The 19311-nt window shown below is 43.7% G+C and overlaps 1 protein-coding gene across 4 annotated transcripts in view; it reads left to right on the top strand.

Moving 5' to 3' along the window:
- Window positions 1–19311, top strand: part of CFAP251 (cilia and flagella associated protein 251) — a 72345-nt gene that overhangs the window by 9061 nt on the left and 43973 nt on the right. For all 4 annotated transcript variants that reach the window (XR_009597014.1, XM_060401154.1, XM_060401153.1 and 1 more), the window contains 6 exons: window positions 1485–1622; window positions 4061–4170; window positions 10622–10733; window positions 10984–11064; window positions 17392–17469; window positions 18814–18864. Coding sequence is in view for 3 of the 4 variants with exons in the window: in XM_060401154.1 (XP_060257137.1) it covers window positions 1485–1622; window positions 4061–4170; window positions 10622–10733; window positions 10984–11064; window positions 17392–17469; window positions 18814–18864 (570 nt within the window). In the remaining variant the exon portion in view is untranslated. The remainder of the gene's footprint in view (window positions 1–1484; window positions 1623–4060; window positions 4171–10621; window positions 10734–10983; window positions 11065–17391; window positions 17470–18813; window positions 18865–19311) is intronic.

Below are 19311 nucleotides of genomic sequence, written 5' to 3'. Positions count from 1 at the left end.
TCACACATTGTTTATCCATTCATATGTCCACGGACCCTGGGGTTGCCTCTGCCTTTTGACCATTGCAAAACATGCTGCTCTGCACACGGGTGTACACGTATCTTTTCGAGACTCTGACTGATGTTCTTTTGGGAATGTGCCCAGAAGTGTAATGGCTGGATCACACGGGGATTATTTCCAGTTTTTTTGAGGAACCTCTATATTGTTTTCCACAGCAGCTTCACCGTTTCACACTCCCACCCATGATGCATAAAGGTCCCAGTTTCTTCACATCCCTGTAAAGTGTACCCTTTAAGTTTATTTTAATTTTTAAAGTTATTTTTGTTGAAGTGCAGTTGATTTGCAATGTTAGTTTCGGTGTACAGCAAAGTGACTCAGTTATATATAATATATATTTGTATGTATATATATGTGTATGTGTATATATATCTTTTTCAGATTCTTTTCCCTTGTAGATTATTATAATATATTGAGCATAGTTCCCTGTGCTATACAGTAGGTCCTTGTTAGTTATCTGTTTTATATATAGTAGTGTGTATATTTTAATCTCAAATTCCTAGTTTATCCCTCCTTCCCAACCCACTTTCCCCATAAATTTGTTTTCTATGTCTATGAAAATTTACCCTTTTAAAGTGTACAATTGGTCTTCCCTGGTGATCCAGTAGTTAAGAATCCACCTGCCAATGCAGGGGTCACAGGTTTTAGTCCCTGGTGGAACTAGGATCCCACATGCCTCCGAGCAGCTAGGTCTTCATTGTTACAACTAGAGAGTTTGTGTGCTGCAATGAATGATCCTTCATAACCCAATGAAGATCCCTGCATGCCGCAACTTAGAACTAACGCAGCCAAAAAAAAAAAAAGTACAATTGTTTGGTTTCTTAGCCCATTCACAAGGTTATGCGATGTTTGCCACTATCTAATTTCAGAACATTTCTGTCACCCCAAAAAGAACCCATACACAGTAAACAGTCACTGCCTACTTCCTCCCCCAGCGCCTGGAAACCATTGACCTACTTTCCATCTCTATGGATTTGCCTATTCTGGACATTTCCATATAGATGGGGTCATACACTATGTGGTCCTTCGCATCTGACTGCTTTCACTTAGCATCACATTCTTAGGGGTCATCCACGTAGTAGCATGTTCTTGAGGACTTCTCAAGGTGATGTTTCTCTCTTTAAAAAAATTTTTATTTGTTGGTAGTTTTATATTTTTGGCAGTTTTAGATCTGAGTTGCAGCCTGAGGGCTTAGTTGCCCTGTGCACACAGGATCTTAGTTCTTCGACCACGGATAGAACCCACATAGCCTGTGTTGAAAGGTGTGTTCTTAGCCACTGAACCCCCAGGGAAGTCCCAATGTGGTCTCTCTTTATTGGTTGATGATGTGAACCCTTTTCCTCCAGGACTCGTGCTAGGATCGCTCCGCAGCCCAGCTCTGGGCTCACACAACATAGTGTCCTGCTGGTTTTACCTTTGTCTTACAGACTATGACCTGGTCATTCGGGTGGAACAGTACCCTTCCTGTTTACTACATTCGAGAAAACCAGAGAGTCCTTCTCTACGCTAGTGGTCACACTGGGGTCATCTACAACGTCCTCAAGAACAACCAGCACCATCTTCAGGTTTGCAGCCTTCTCTTACTTCTGGTGAAAGAAGTTGTCATTAACTTGAATACAGCACTTTGTTTTTTATTTCTAGGACCAACCTCATTCTATCTCAGTCACGTGTTCCTTCCTCCCTTCTGAACCGTAGCGAATTCTGTTTGCAAACAACTTTTGCTGTTTGTTGTCTTTCTGATTCTAATCAGAATCAATTTACAAACAGCAGTTGACTTTAATTTTATAGTAACTAGAGTCTAAAGCATCTGTATTTTTTTACATTTCTGTAAAAATGGGGTCAGGAGAGACCATGTTGTCTCTATGGGACAGTGATGAACGCAAAGGGAAGCTCTTCAGTGGGGATTCAGACCTCGTTAACCCTTAGCCTCCTTTCCAGAGCTCTCAGGGCTTTGATCCTCCTACTCATGCTGAAAAGTGGGTGTTAATATCGCCATTTCACAGGAGAGGAAACTGAGGCTCAGGTCAATTTAGCTGACTGGCCCAAGGCTGCTCTAGCAGGTGGTGAAGCCGGGTCTTAGGCTCAGGTCTCCTAACTTGAAAGTATTAAGTAGGTCAGCTGTCCTCCTCCCTCGCCTCCCTCCAGCATCTGTTTTTATTCACACCCCCTAAGTGCCTCCCTAAATGCCCCACACACCCGTCCCCCACACTGCACTGCTTCCTCTGTTCCGGATGTTTTTTTGACCCCTTTTGTTTTCTTTTACCTGTCCAAATGTTTTTCCAGTGTCTGAATTTCTACTAGTTAACCTGATAAACAGTTCCACATCACCCCCTTTCAGTTCCCTATATTTTAATAAGGACCTTCCTCAGTCAATGCCTAGATCAGAAGCTTCACCAAGTATTTTTCCAAGAGGTCAACCAGTACTCAGCATCCTGCCAGGGATCCAAGACACGTGGGTGTAACTTCAGGAATTTGCTTCCTAGAAGTCCTGAAACATACACAGTCAGCATACTCTTCTTGGCGCTTAGTTGGATGTGCAGCGCCGAGCGCAGCAGGGGGAGAAGGGACGGTGTGATGGTAGGGATGTGGAGGAGGGGCAGATGGGCTGAGAAGCAGGGAGCGGCCAGGCCGGCGTCCAGCCTCCCCAGAGGGGGTGGCTGGGCGGGGCCTCGGCTAGTCATTTATTTCCATTTGTATTTGTCATAACCACTATGTTTCAGATGATGTCGTGAACAAAACAGACCTAGATCCCCCCACCATGGAGAGGCAGACTATTGGGGACTTCCCCTGGTGGTCTGGTGGCTAAGACTCTGTGCTCCCAAAGCAGGGGGCCTGGGTTCCTTCCCTGGTCAGGGAATTAGTTCCCACATGCCACAGCTGAAGATCCTGTATGCTGCAACTAAGAGTTCCCACGCCCCAACTAAAAGGTCCAGCATGCCGCCCTGAAGACTGGGGATCCCACGAGCTGCAGCTGAAGACCTGGCACAGGCAAATAAATAAATAAACAATAAACCTGCCTACAAATAAAGATGATAATCGCTGGAATGGGTATGTGAAAGTGCTCTAAAAGAGAAGAATCAAGGTCTGAGAAGACTTCCTCTGAACTGGTAGGCAGGGAATAGAAACGTGCTGTTTTTGCTGAGACCTGAAGGCTGAGTGAGCATGAGCCAACCAGGGGCAGTTTTGCAGGCAAGAGCATCCCCGACAGAGAGAGCTCCAGATTTTCAGGCCCTTTGTGTGGGGCCCAGAGAAGAGGCCAGTGAGCGAGCGGGTGACGTGGAAAGAGGGCAACAGGGGTGGTTTCCTGGCTGCCGTCTCTCGTTTGTGTTTCCAGAAGATTCCTGTTATGTGGGGAGGATTATAGGAGGATACAAGTGAAAGCAGAGGCCAGCAAGGAGGCTTTGGCTCCAGAGCTGCTCAGGGACCCGAGTGAGCAGTTTTAAGGGAGATGAGGCCAGCAGGGGAGTCCAAGGAGGTGGGACCTGAGAGGACCCAGACATTTATTCTCAACCAGGGTTCAGAGTCAGGTACATGCCTTGACCCCTAGGAAGCCACTGTTCTTGTGGGGAGTGTAGCTTATCCTGTGAGTGTTTTTTTTTTTGTTTTTTTGTTTTTTTAATACTTTTTTTTACTTTTAATGTGGGCCATTTTTAAAGTCTTTGTTGAATTTGTTGCAATATTGCTTCTGTTTTATGTTTTCTTGGCCCTAAGGCGTGTAGGATCTTAGCTCCTTGACCAGGGATGGAACCCACACCCCCTGAATTGGAAGGTGAAGTCTTAACCCCTGGACCATCAGGAAAGTCCCTCCCACAAGTGTTTCAAGGGAAAGTCTGAAAACCTCTGGCTGTAGAGTAACACCAGGAAAGTGGGCAGGAGTTGGATGTTCAGAGGTGGAGACTGGACAGGGAGCTCACGTCTCTCTCTGGGGTCCCACCTTTCCTGCTGGCGCCAGGGCTGGGCTGCACCTTCCACGTCTCAGAGCATCTTCTCTCCACGTCTGCAGGGCCACCCCAACATCATTTCCTGCCTCTGCATCAGCGAAGACAGGCGCTGGGTCGCCACGGCCGACAAAGGGCCCGACTGCCTGATCATCATATGGGACTCTTTCACAGGGTAGGCACGCCAGAGCCGCCGCCTCCTCGTTTACGTACAGTAACGGGCCACTGTAACCCACAAAAAATGAGGCATGCTGGTCTGGGGATAGAGAAGCTGGTGCTGGGATGCAGGGCAAGGTGCAAGGGTCCCAGGAGAGCTTGTCTTCCTGCCTCAAGGCCCATGGGAGTGACATGACTTTGGTGAATTTCACATGGACAGTTCTTGGCTCTTTAAGCCAGAAACCCTGTTGCTCAGATGGTAAAGAATCTGCCTGCAATGCAGGAGACCTGGGTTTGAGCCCTCGGTCAGAAAGATCCTCTGGAGAAGGGAATGGCTATCCACTCCAGTGTTCTTGCCTGGAGAATCCCATGGATAAGCTGGCGGGCTACAGTCCATGGGGCCACAAAGAGTCTGACACGACTGAGCAACTGACGCTACCAGGCACGCTGGCCTGAGGGGAGGCCAACTCACACTCACCCAGCTGGGGGGCCCAGAGAAGTTGTGTGACTTTCACCATCTGCAAAAAAAAAAAAAAAAAAAAAAAGGCTAATCATACCGTCTTTGTTTCCCTGGGCTGCTGTAAGAAATTACCTCTAGGGACTTTCCTGGTGATCCAGTGGCTAAGACTCTGTGCTCCCAATGAAGGGGGCCTGGGATTTGATTCCTGGTCAGGGAACTAGATCCCACATGCTGCAGCTAAAAGATTTGGCACAGTAAAATAAATATATATCAAAAAAATTACCCCCCAACTAGGTGGCATAAATTACAGAAATTTATTCTCTCATTGTTCGTAAGGCCAGACATCTTAAAGTCAGGGTGTCTGCAGGGAGCTCCTTGGGGCCCTGAGAGAGAATCTGTCCCATGTTCCCCTCCTGACTTCAAGTAGTCACTGGCATCCTTGGTGGCCCTTAACCTGTAGACATGTCCCTCCAGCCTCTGCTTCATGTGGCATTTTCCCCTCCATATCTCTCTGTAAGGTTTTTTCTCCTGTAAAGACACCAGTCATTGGGTTTAGGGTCCTCCCTAAGCCAGTGTGACCTCATCTTAACTAATTAGACCTGCAGAGACTCTGATTCCATGTAAGGTCACATTCTGAGGTTCTGGATGGAATAAATTTTGAGGGGTGCACCATCTGACCTACACTACTTACCTTACGGGATTGTGATGAAGATCCAGAGCACAATCCCTGGCCCAGGGCAGATGCTCACAGATGTGTGTCCTTTTGTAATTCCTGGTCCTAGAGATAGAGGGCAGTGTCAGGTTCACTGACAAGATTGTAAGGGCTTGACTGGGTGTGGGGGGTGGGGTGGGGAGAGTTGAGGTGGGTTAGATAGTCCAGGTGGAGAGGAAGGTTAGGAAGTTACACTAAATTTCTGGACACAGGAACTTCCCTCCTCCGGGTGGCCCGTGGCGTCCATAGCGCTGTGTTACCTAGCCGCAGTCCTTACCCCACTTGGCTGCTCAGTGGCTTTCAACACCCTTCACTCCTCTTGGCTCCTCTGACACCATGTGCCCCTGGTTCTCCACCCAGTGCTATCTGTTCCCTCTCAGATTCTTCTCAGTCTTATCCTCCTCTGGCCGTTCCTTAGCTGTGGCATGAGGGGATGCGGGTGCTGGTGATGTTCTCCAGCTGGGCAGGAGCACACCCAGCGCTTGAAGCCAGACCATCTTACTCTCAGTGTTTCCTGTGTTTGCTGAGGGGGCACTGCTGGAGGGCGTTCCACCTGCCGGTCCCATGGGCCTCCTCTGCCAAAATGTCCAAAAGTCCTGTGCCTTTGCCTCCAAATAACCTCTGCCTCTGCCCATCCTCTCCTGCTTGGGCCACTGCAACAGCCTCCTGTCAGATCTCTCCTGCTCCCCTTGCAGTTTCACTCTTCAACCCACCCTTCATGGCACCGAACTACTTTTTCATTTAGTTATTTATTTTTGGTCACACTGCGCAGCATGTGGAACTTCTCCAACCACGAATCGAACCCTCGCCCCCTGCAGTGGAAGCATGGAATCTTAACCACTGGACCACCAGAGAAGCTCCTGAACTACTTTTACACAGGCACTTCCCTGGCATTAATTACATTCACAATGTTAAGCAGTCATCACCACCGTTGCAGAACACTTGCATCACCCAACCAGAAAACCTGAAGGAATGAATTCCTCACTCTCCCTCCCCTAGCCTCTGGTAGCCTCTCATCTACTTTCTATCTCTGTAGATTTGCCTGTTCTGGGCATCTCATGTCAACAGAGTCATACAATATGTGGCTCTTGTGTCTGGCTTCTTTCACTTAGCATAATATTTTCCAAATTCTTCCATGTTGTAGCATGAATCAATATTCCATTCCTTTTTATATCTGTTTAGGATTCCATTGCATGAATATACATACTGTTTATCTATTCATCTGTTGATTTTTTTAAGTTACTTTCATACATTTTAATTGGAAGCTAGTCTCCTTGGGCCACCATCTCCAATCCTAGTCCTCTAGTCAATTTGGAGCATTTCGTTCCAGAATATTTGCTGTTGTATTAAATACACATGTGGCCAACAGCATTGTATGGTTTTCCTCTGCCACTTTTTTTTTTTTTTTTAAGATCTTATTTAATTTATTTTTTGGCCATGTGACATGTGGGATCTTAGTTCCCTGACCAGGGATCCAACCCACACTCCCTGCTTTGGAAGTGCAGAGTCTTAACCACTGTATCACCAAGGCAGTCCCTCTCCACAACATTTTGAGCTTGATCTTTGAGCCAAATGCAAAATCCGATTGTGTTGCTCCCCTGCTGAGAACCCTCCAGGGACTACTCATTGCCAATTCAGCCCCTGTTAGCAGGGGATTCGCGCCTCACACACTAGCCACGCAAACACTTCTGCCACAAAGTGAAATTCCCGTCTATGTGCCTAGCGGTCATCTGTAGCAATGACATGCTTTTCAGCTGCGGGTGATGACACAGCCGCCTGACACAGCTGTCCTGAGGCAGGAAGGGCGGGCCTCTCACTGGGTCTCTTCTCTCACCCTTTGCCCAGGCAGAGCTGGCCTCCTTTCAAACTGTGTTTATCCTTTGCTTTTTATTCGTTTATAGAACTGTCTCCCGCATTAGACTGGGGGTGACTCTGCAGTAATTTTTTTCTTTACCTGCAAAGTAAAGTGTGTCTCTGGTTAACAATGCAAATGATTCACCGATAATGAGTTTTATGATATTCAAATGATGACTTGGGGAACCCAGAAAGGATATTTGCTGTTAGAATTAATATTCATTTATCAAAGTGATAAACCGTACTTCTTCTTTTGAGATTATTAGTTCACCTGAATCCTAACTCTGCAAATCTAGCATGTTTTTGCAATTGCCTGTAAGAGGGGCTCTGATTAGTGTTTGGTCTCACAAATTTTGTTATTATCTCCTTTTAAGCATTGTAAACTGCATTTAGAATTGGAATATATTCAGTTTCATCTGTAAGTTCTTTAGTAGTCTGATTAACAAATAAATCCTTCATCAGTACTTAAGTAATTCTCATAAATCTAATAAACTAGACATAAATATGGCAATAAGCTAGACATAAATGTGGCAAGTCTTAAGTTCTCTTAAGTGTTCTAATATTGTTTATAAACCTAATACAATTTGAATTTAAAATCACAAGTCTAAATCAACTACAGACTGTAAATTAGAATCACAAATTAATCTGTTTGTTAACATATCAAAGACTCTGATATGTTAAATTCTCTTAAACATGACTCAGTCCTTTAAAAAATAAATCTCTTATCACAAATGTTAATAGTACAGGTCCAGCTGACTTCATCTTCTCTACATTTAATTCTGTCTCCAGAGATGAGATACATTTCCCCACAATGGACATCAGTATGGCACTCCTAACGACTTTAGAACTCCCTTCTCAAGGGAATTTTGGGGGCTGCTTCTCAGTGGCATAAAATTTCTCAAGTGGCAGAGAACCAGACAGGCCCTCAGCCAGCACGTGGACTTGGTTCCAGCCAACTGGTACACCAATGTGGCATACTGAGACCTGTTTACATTAAGGTCTCCATTATGAAAAACCAACTACAGGAACTTCTCCAGTGTCCAGTGGGCTTCTCCCAAAGCCGGGGGCCTGCGTTGTGTTCCTGATCGGGAAACTATATCTAGCATGCTGAGATTTAAGAATTCATGTGCTGCCACAACGAATGTCAAAAATCCCACGTGCTGCAGATAAGACCTGGTGCAGCCAAATAAGTAAGTAATAAAAAAGAAAAACCATGGATCCACACAGCCCTTGTACCTGGATTAAGTCTTCCTACCACCTGCTCTTCCAGTGGAGGTCAGGGCCTCCCCCACATCACAACTCACTTCCATCATTTCTTCAACTGTTTCTTTGGTTACTTTGACTCTCTCGGATATTCATGTATTGTCTAATTGTGCATATGTAAAGGCTTTGTCTGCTTCATACCGTTCTAAAGTGTTGTCAGTGACATAATACAAACGTAGAAATTAAAAAAAAAGAAAGTCCCCCTTCACCCAAGCCTATATCCAGAGTCACCATGTAGTTTGCAGTTCATTCCTCAGGATTTTTTCTTTACTTGTAAATACACACACACATGCACTCACTCACACACACACACACTCAGGATGATGCTACGTATACGCTTTGCAATTTGCTTTTTTCACAAAATTTTAGTCATTTTCTCAAATCTACCTCATTCTTTTTGAAGGTGACATATGTTTTTCTTTATATGGTTTTACCATGCTATTTGTTAAATAAACCCCATATCAATGGATATCTGTGTTGTTTCCAAAGTTTTGCTGTGAAAGCCATGCCACAATGAATGTGAATTGGCATTTATCTCTGTTTACTTTGGCTATTATTTCTCTAGGGAAAAAAACAAGTTGTAGAAGTGAAACTGGTGGCCTTTAGAATCTGTGCATTGAAGACTTTGACACATGCAGCTGAGCTGCTGTGGAGAAAGCCTATGCTTGTTTATTCTCCCTGTTCTGGAGGAGGTTATGGCTTTCCTGCGAGCTGGGATGGTGTCCGAGGCAGTTTGTTTCATCCTTCACTCCTGGCCCAGAACTGGCCCTTGATAACCAAGGAGAGACTTGGGCTCAGACAGAGAACAAATAGCACATTTACATGCTGCCCTGAGCTTTTTAAAAAAATGAATTTATTTTTAATTGAAGGATGATTGCTTTACAGTATTGTGTTGGTTTCTGCTGTATATCAATATATGCATCAGCCATAAATATACACATGCCCCTTTCCTCTTGAACCTCCCTCCCTCCCACCTCCTACCCTGTCCCACCCCTCTAGGTTGTCACAGGGCCCTGGTTTGAGTTCCCTGAGTCATATGTCAAATTCCCACTAGCTATCTATTTTATGTATGGCAGTGTATATGTTTCCATGTTAGTCTCTCCATTCATCCCACCATCTCCTTCCCACCCTCCGTGTCCGCAAGTCTGTTCTCTGTGTCTGTGTCTTCATTGCTGCCCTGCAAATAGGTTCACCAGTACCATCTTTCTAGATTCCATGTATATGTGTTAATATATGATATTTGTTTTTCTTTTTCCTGACTTACTTCACTCTGTATAATAGGCTCTAGGTTCATTCACCTCATTAGAACTGACTTAAAAGCATTCATTTTTATGGCTGAGGAATGTTAAGGGCCAGATTAGAGTGTTTTGTTTTTTTTTTTTTAATTAAGGCAAAATTCATGTATGGCTCAGTCAGTATAAGAATCTGCCTGCAACGCAGGAGATGGGGGTTTGATCCCTAAGTTGAAAAGATCCCTTGGAGAAAGGCATGGCAAGCCACTCCAGTATTCTTGCTTGGAGAATCCCATGGGCAGAGGAGCCTGGCAGACTACAAGTCCATGGGGTTGCAAAGAGTCGGACACAACTTGGTGACTAAACCACTAGCACCAAAATTCATGTAGCATAAAAGTAACCACTTTATTTTTTATTTATTTTTTGCCGCACCATGCAGCATGTGAGATCTTAGTTCCCCAGTTAGGGATTGAACCTGGGCCCCCTGCAGTGGAAGCGCAGAGTTTTAATCCCGGGACCCCCAGGGAAGTCTCAAGAGTAACCGCTCAAAGTGAACAATTCAGTGGCATTGCGTGTAATTACAGTGGGGGGCAGCCATCGCCTCTATCTGGTTCCCAAACATTTCCTTCTCCCCGAAAAGAAACCCTGAAACCATCAGCAGTCACAACCCACTCCCCTACCCTCCATCCACAGCCCCCTGGAACAAGCATACATCTGTGATCGGTTTCCATGAACTTGCCTATTCCAGAGATTTGATGTAAATGGAACCATACAACGCGTAGCCTTTGGTGTCTGGCTCCCTTCCCTCAGCACCACGTCTTCAAGGTTCACCCGTGTTGTCGCCTGGGTCAGCGCTTCACTCCTTTTTGTGACGGAGTGGCATTCCGTGGTGTGGGTAGACCACAGCTGTCCTGTTCCTGAAGTGGGTGTCCCCCGTCGTGTTTTGCAGCATTCCTGTGCACACGATATTCGACAGCTGCCCAGAAGACAACGGCATTAGGGCCATGGCCATCACCCGCGACGCTAAGTATCTGGCAACCATCTCAGATGCCGAAATCCAGGTACGGGGCCCGCTGGGACAGCCAGCCTGTCAAACGTTCCCCTGTGAGCAGCTCTGCCTCAGGCAGTGCGGCATCTCTGGTTATCTGGGTGGACGGATGACCGGATTCCCATCAGGGGCTCCCTGCCAGAGGCCAAGCTCACTGTGCATTGCTCAGTTAGCGGAAGTCACTGGGTTACCAGGAGAGGTGTAGGTGATTTCAGCAGCATTCGGGAACCTTCTCTCTCTCCTTTGTCTGCTTTCACTCACAGAAAGTTTGCATCTGGAAGTGGACGTTAGCGGCAGAAACGCCAGCGTGCACTCTTGACCTCCCCAAGGAGTATGGTTTTCAGGTGAGTTCAATTTGAACCTGTAAAGATCCACCTGAAGTTACCCTGAAGCCAGGTCAAAACTCCTTTTTGTTTTGCTGGAGCTTAGTTATGGTGCATTAGAGCTTTTTAAAAACTCCTATTTGTGTTCTTGGGCTTCCCCAGTGGCTCAGTGGAAAAGATTTTGCTTCCAGTGCAGGAGACACAGGAGATGCAGGTTCAATCCCTAGGTCAGGAAGACCCCCTGGAGGAGGGCATGGCAACCCACTCCAGTATTCTTGCCTAGAGAATCCCATGGACAGAGGAGCCTGACAGGCTACAGTCCATGGGGGTTGCAAAGGGCTGGACACTGACTCGAGCAACTTATGCATGCATCCATGTCCTTAGTTTATTTTTGGTGATAATAGCTATTATTTTGGAGAAGGCAATGGCACCCCACTCCAGTGCTCTTGCCTGGAAAATCCTGTGGACGGAGGAGCCTGGTAGGCTACAGTCCATGGGGTTGCTAAGAGTCAGATACGACTGAGCGACTTCACTTTCTCTTTTCACCTTCATGCATTGGAGAAGGAAATGGCAACCCACTCCAGTGTTCTTGCTTGGAGAATCCCAGGGACGGGGGAGCCTGGTGGGCTGCTGTCTATGGGGTCGCACAGAGTCGGACACGACTGAAGCGACTTAGCAGCACTAGCAGCAGCTATTATTTTAAATCTCTTCTTATGCGTAGGTTCTGCTAAGTTCTTTGCATGCAGTATCTCACATAATCTATGCAACATGCTAGAAAGAGGTTACTGTGGAATTAATATTACTGCTATTAATTATCAAATAATCGGTCTACAGTCACCCAGCTTTTCTTATTCTAGAAGCATGCTCTGAACTGCTCTTCATATAGGGCACTTATCAGTATTCTTGATTTGCATGAGGCGACTTGCCAAGGGCACCAAGAGCGATGACTCTGCTGCTCTGTATCATCTCAGTCAACCTCGTAGCCTTTGTTCACCTGCGCTTATTCCACTGTGTGCCAGGCTCTGTGGTAAGGAAGTATGTTGCTTGTGTGAACTAGAACCCAAGCAGGGGGTCTGGGTGACTGGACTCAGCCAGACACACATCATTATCAGTTTTATATCCATTTTCTCTCTTTTCCCCCTCCGCCAACATTCTTCCTGCTCCCAGAAAAAAGTAATTTCTTACTTAAAAAAAAATTTATTTGGCCGTGCCAGGTCTTACTTGCAGCAAGCAGGATCTAGTTTCCTGATGAGGGATTGAACCCAGACTTCCCTGGATTGTGAGCTGGAGTCTTAACCACTGGACCACCAGGGAAGTCCCAAATTTCCTTACTTCTTAGAGTTACCAGTCATACTTGGATATTTAGGACGAAATACCAAAAATATTTTGGGGATTTTGATAGACATTGCACTGAATCTGTAGATTCCTTTGGGTAGTATTGTCATCTTAACAGTATTGCCTTCCAACCCAGGAGCACAGTATGTTTTTCTATTTATTTATATTATCTTGAAGTTCTTTCAACAGTGTTTTTTTTTAAATTTCACCAGGTTTTTAGTTGTATTTTATTTTTAATTGGATAATTAAAGTATTGTGATAGTTTCTGCCATACATCAACCTGAATCAGCTATAGATATGTATATGTATGGCCCTCACTCTTGAACCCCCCACTGCCTCCCCACCCAACCCCTCTAGGTTGTCACAGAGCACCAGCTTCAGGGTCCCTGAGTCATACAGCAAATGCCCACTGGCGAACTATTTTACATATGGTAGTATATGTGTTTCAATGGTACTTTCTCAAATCATCCCACCTTCTCACACTCCTACTGTGTCAAAAAGTCTGTCTCAGCAGTGTTTTGTAATTTTCAGTATACAGATCTTTCACTTCCTTGGCTAAATTTATTCCTGAGTATTTTTTATGCTTATGTTTTTATGCTTTTTATGTGCAATTGTTTTCTTAATTTTTTTCTCAGAATGTTCATCGCTAGTGTCTAGAAATGCAACTGACTTTTATAATGCAGCTTTGCTAAATACACATGGCTATTTCAATTTAAATTGGTTAAAGTAAAAGCACACATTCATTTCCTTGGTCTCACTAGCCACACTTCAACCAATCGTCATTCACGTGGAGCCGGTGGCTACCCCTGTTGACAACACACGTGATAGAACATCTCCATCCCCTCAGGAAGTACTGTGGACAGCACTGCACAGACTCCCGGCCCCCTCCCTGCAAACCCTGGGTGTGTCCCACCATCAGCCTCCTCTGGATCCAGGCCCCAGAGGGCTGAATGTGGCTGATGAGAACCACCCAACTGAGCAGATTCATCTTACTTAAAATTCAGTCACGACTTTCAAGAGGGCTCTCAGCCTGGCCTGGTTGCTCTGGTAGGCTGTCGTTTTCATTTCTAGAGACAACAGTTTCATACCTGCGCCTCCCATCTCCCACTGCCCTGCCTCCCATACTCAGCTGATGACCCCTACCCCTCCTGTTTCACTGAGAAAAATGGAAGCCGTCAGATACAAACACCAGCCTGTTCTCCCTCCTCAACCTGCCGTGTGTGTGTGTGTGTGTGTGTGTGTGTGTGTGTGTGTGCGTGCACGCTAAGTTGCTTCAGTCATGTCCGACTCTGCAACCCCATGGAATGTAGCCTGCCTGACTCCTCCGTCCATGGGATTCTCTAGGCAAGAATACTGGAGTGGGCTGCCATGCCCTCCTCCAGGGGATCTTCCTGACCCAGGGATCGAACCAGTGTCTCCTGCATTGTAGGTGGATCCTTTAGCCGCCGAGCCACCTGGGAAGCCCTGTAAATCTGCCACACACCTTCGACCTTCTCTCTTCCCCCTCTGACTGCAGTGAAGGGCCAGTGCACTAGTTCCTGGCTGCCTGAGGCCCTTCTGCAGCTCTCACCTCCCCCTCTACTACGCATAAACAGGCTTTAGGACCACTGATCCTGAGAGAATGCTCTGACCCCACATCTCCTTCCAACTACGCCCCCCGTTCCTCTTTATAGGGAAACGTCTCAGAAGCGCCATCCACACTTGCTTTCTCTACTTCCTCATCTCATTTCCTTTTTATTTATTTATTTTTTTTTGCAGGAAATATTTGACCTCTTTGTGTTTTATTGCTAAATAAGGCATACATGCAAAACATGTACATTTTAGAGAAGAAAATAAAACGTACCTGTGTGCTCATCACAGGATCATGGAATAGAACGTTACTTTAACCCTGGAGGCCCCCTGTGTTCCCCTTCCTGATCTCATCCTCAGTCTTGCTCCCTGAAGTTAACTATTATCCCAAATTTTGTATTATTCATGCCTGTGCTTTCCTTTATACTTTTCTCCAGTGACCTATGTATCTCTCAATACTATCTGTTTTCATTTTACCTGTTTTTGACCTTTCGGTATTTGTGATTAGGTCTTCCCTGGTGGCTCAGTGGTAAAGAATCCACGTGCCAGTGCAGGAGCTGCAGGAGCTGTGGGTTCAATGCCTGGGGTCAGGAAGATCCCCTGGAGTAGGAAATGGCAACCCGGCCCGTATTCTTGCCTGGAGAATCCCATGGACAGAGGAGCCTGGCAGGCAGTCTATGGGGCTGCAAAAAGTCAGACATGACTGAAATGACCAAGCATGCATGTGTTTGGAATCAGAATAATTGTTTGATCTGCTCAGCGTTGTTTCTGAGAATCGCTCACGTCAATCCTTGAGCTGTAATCCCTATTCATCTTCCCTGCTGTTTTGTTTTTTGCTCTTTGAGTGTTGCAGGACTTATTTATCCATCCTCTGTGGATGGACATTTCCCTCTTCCCATCTGTCCTCCACCCACCCACCGCTCTAACAGAGCTGTGCTGCTCACAGTCACTGGTATCCCCAATCAAATGGACATTGTTTTTTTTTTTAAATAGCTTCCCAATGGGTCTCCCCATTTTTAGTTTTTAATTTTTATAGATTTTATTTTAAAATCTGACAAAAAGTTTTTTTGGCTATACTGGATCTTTGTTGCTGCGTACAGGCTTTCTCTAGTTGTGAGCAGGGACTCCTCTCTAGTTGTGGTGTGCGAGCTTCTCATTGAGGTGGCTTCTCTTATTGCAGAGCACGGGCTCTAGGGCTTAGTTGCTCCTTAGCATGTGGAATCTAAGGATTGAACCCATGACCCCTGCATCGACAGGTGGATTCTTAACTAGTGGACCATCAGGGAAGTCCCACAACTGTCAATCTTACTGCTAAATTTTTTTGAAAGTTATGTGTCTTTTCCCCCACCTCTGGCTGCTTTTAAGATTTTGTCTTGGTTTTCAACAGTTTTTCGATGGATGGTGTATCTGTGTGTGTATGGACATGTTTTTTTTTTTTTTTTTTTTTAAACTTTATCCTTTGGGTTTTTTGAACTTGAGATGCCATGTTTCCTCAGTTTTGGAAAACTCTGGCCATTGTCTCTTCAAACATTACTTCTGCCACGTTCTTTCTTTCCTCTCCTTCTGGGACTCCAGCTATATGTAAGTTAGACCTTTTCAGCTTGTCCCATAGGTCTTTTATTCTCTTTTCTGTTCTTCTGTGTCTTTATGCTTCATTTTGGATCTTTTCTCCATAATTTATCTTCCTTTTTTACTGTTAATTGGGCTTCCCTGGTAGCTCCTTTTTGACTAATGAATTATTTATTTGGCTATATTTAATTTTCTGTTAAACCATATTTTGAGTTTTTAAAGCTATTTTTTTCCAGATCTAGAAGTTCCATTTGATTCTTTTTAAAAATAGAGTTATCTGGTAGCTAATCATCAGGGAAATGCCAATCAAAACCACGATGAGCTATCTCCTCAGACATATCAGAATGGCTATCATCAAAAAGGCCACATATAGCAGATACTGGTGAGGGTGTGGAGCAAAGGGAACCCTTGTACACCTGGGAATGTAAATTGGTGCAGCCATTGGAAAACAATATAGAGGTTTATCAAAAAACTAATAATAGAACTTCCATATGACCCAGAAATTCCACTCCTGGGCATATATCTGAAAAAAATTACTGATTCACAAAGATACATGCACCCCAATGTTCAAAGTAGCATTATTTACAATTACCAAGATGTGGAAGCCACCTAAGTGTCCATCCACAGATGAATGGGTAAAGAAGATGTGGTCCATACATTCAGTGGAACACTCAGCCATAAAAATTACCTGGTGTTCTCTTTCTGTAGATCACTCATCTCCCTCCTTTTCAGTAATATGACTCTTTCACATGCCTGGTTATTTTTCATTGAATGCCTGATGTTGTACTTTAAAAAGAATAGGAATAATTTGAGGCTCAGAATGATAATAACTTCCTCCAAGGAAGACTTAGTTTTGCTTCTTTTGGGCCTTTGGCAAAGCAATCACCTCCATCTAATCAGAGACTGAGGTGACTTGAGGCTGATTTTCAGCCTTTGTGAAGCCTTGTCCATGTACTTCCTTTCACCAGGTCTTCACCCCACCCAGACCTTTGTCCTGTTCTGAAATTGACCCTCAGACATTAGCCATGGTAGCTTACATTCCTGAAGTGATGCAGCAAGCAAGGGGCAAGGAGTCGGTGATGGGGTGGAAGGGGCAGGAACAGAACCTAAAAAGCATTTCTTGAACCTGTCTCTCAAAGCTGCCTCCTGTGCACCCCTTCCTGTCAGATCGCAGCTACCCGCCTCCTGCACATGCACCATTTCAAGACTTGCACTTAAGTGTCCCCAGGGATTCCTCACTTGTTGTAGTTGTTCTGCGTTTTAGGTTTCCTTCACTTCTATAGTATCCACAGGGTTGGTTTTTGGGAAGAGAGCCAGGCAACCCATGCTATTCACCATCTTGGCAGGAATCAGAAAATCTTTCCAATATTTTGCATTCATTCCAAGTTCCCTCGTGGCCCCATTAAATTTAGAAATCAGTACGCCGCAGCTTTTGTCCAAAAGGACACAGAATAAAGGTTATTGGTGAATACTGGTTTACTTTTGCTTGTTCTGATTTATAGATGATGAATTACGGTAAATAAGACTAAATAAGAAAGGAAACTCAAGTTCATTAATTTTCACACTCAGTATTTCAGTTATATCCTATTGCTTATAAAATGCCATGTATTTTCTGTTTTATATTCCTACTCAGTTATTTATTTTAATAAAAATATTATTTAATTTTATTTTATTTTTTGACCACACCACCTGGCTTGTGGGATCTTAGTTCCTCCACCAGGGATTGAACCCATGCCCCCTACAGTGGAAGTATGGAGACCTAACCATTGGATCACCAGGGAAGTCCCCAAAATATTATTTATCTTAACATTCAGCTTAACCAGAGAGAAACAGAAAATTTTTTATAGTAATATATTTTAATATTTTATATTTCAGAACTACCTAATTTTTAATCCAACAAATAATAAAGAATTGGTGAGCAATAGTAAAACACAAGCAATATATTATACGTGGGTAAGTAGAACTGTTTTCATTTGTTTTAAATATATGGACAAGTATCTGTTTATTCTTTGAGTACAGATGTTTTGGCAATATAACAATATAGTATCTACTTAAAAAGCAATAAACATATTAAAGTGTTTTCATTTAATTATAGCATTTATTTTAGTCCCACTGGAAATTAGCATATTAAGTCAGAAGCACATACTTTAAATTCTATTTAATTTTTTAAATTAACGAAATGAATATTTTTTGAATGTATTTAAGGCCTAAGATATAGGAGTTTTCAAATCTTGGACTCTTTTCCCTTTTTTTAAATTAATTATTTTAATTGGAGGCTAATTACTTTACAATATTGTAGTGGTTTTTGCCACACATTGACATGAATCAGCCATAGGTGTACATGTGTCCCCCATCCTGAACCCCCGATTAGCAGACTGGTGATAATGTATACTGACACAGGGCAAAATCATGATATAAAAAAGACATCAAAATGTAAACATAAAATTACCATATGACCCACCAGTTTCCAGGTATATACCCAAAAGAATTGCAAACAGGCATTCAAACAGATTCTTATATACAGATGTTGACAGCAACAGCATTATACACAATACCCAAAAGGTAGGAGCAAATGTCCATCAACTAATGAATGGGTAAACCCAGTGTGGTCTATCCATATGTGGAATATAACCTAGTCTTTAAAAGGAATGAAGTGCCAACACCTACTGCAACTTGGGAACATTATGGTGAATGAAAGAAGCCAGACACAAGAAGCCAGATACTATATGATCCCATTCATAGGAAGCTTTCAGAATACCTGAATCCATAGAGACAGAGAGAATGGTGGTTGTCAGGGAATGAAGGAGTAGGGGATGGGGGTGAGTGCTTGATGATAGGGGGGTTCCTTTAGGGGTGATGGAAGTATCCTGGAACCAAAGAGAGTAACAGTTGCACAGCATTGGTTATGTACTAAATGCCACTCAGTTGTACACTTTAAAATGGTTAATTTTATGTTATGTGAATTTTCCCTCAATAAAAAATGCAAAACAATTTAGTTGCTGATTTACAGTGATAACTCATTACTTCAGGTGTTAATGATAGCTTAAAACCTTATAAATGCAGAAGTCAGATCTGCATTAACAACCACTTAAAATCACAGTCATTTGTGGCATTATTTATTTATTTTCTTTCAGCATGTTTTTAGATGTTCCTGGAGACAGCAGGTTCTCCTACCTGTAGAAATTGCAAAGCTCTGACCCTGTTTCGATGCATTTGTTTTGATTTTGCTGTTATGTTGCTTTTCTTTTGGAAATGTCTTTTTTTAAAGTAGTGATTATTTTTTTCTGTGCCTATCAGTATCCAGAGGGAGGCATACTTGCTCACAGCGCCCCAGTTTTAACAGAAAAAGTGAGTATGCCTGTTGTGCTTTTATATGCCTGACTTTGTAGGAAATGAGTATGTGTGTGTCAGCCTAGTATCTTTGGGGTGCTCTGTGTGTGTCTTGATATTGGGAAATAACTTGAAATTTTTACTTAGGTCCTTCACCATACTGAATGGTCGGTTTAAAATAATGGAAGGATTTTTCAAAATAATATAGAATACAAATAAATGGCAAAGAGATACATGTATATATATATATGGGTTAGTCCCTTAGCTGTTCACCTGAAATGGCCACAATATTGCTAATTGACTATACCCCAATACAAAATTAAAAGTTTGAAAAAATTATAAATTTATCTTGCAATATTGAAAATAAATGGCAAAGGAATTTTACTACCACAAGCAAATACCTAAGAAAGAGGTGGCTTTTATAATGTATGTGTGCCTGTGACAAAGGATGAAAGTTAATTTGGG

This window comes from Ovis aries, chromosome 17, assembly GCF_016772045.2.
Source record: "Ovis aries strain OAR_USU_Benz2616 breed Rambouillet chromosome 17, ARS-UI_Ramb_v3.0, whole genome shotgun sequence".
In the NCBI taxonomy this organism is placed as follows: Eukaryota; Metazoa; Chordata; class Mammalia; order Artiodactyla; family Bovidae; genus Ovis; species Ovis aries.
The sequence above is the reverse complement of the archived record's forward strand: the minus strand, read 5'-3'. Positions and strand labels throughout refer to the sequence as shown.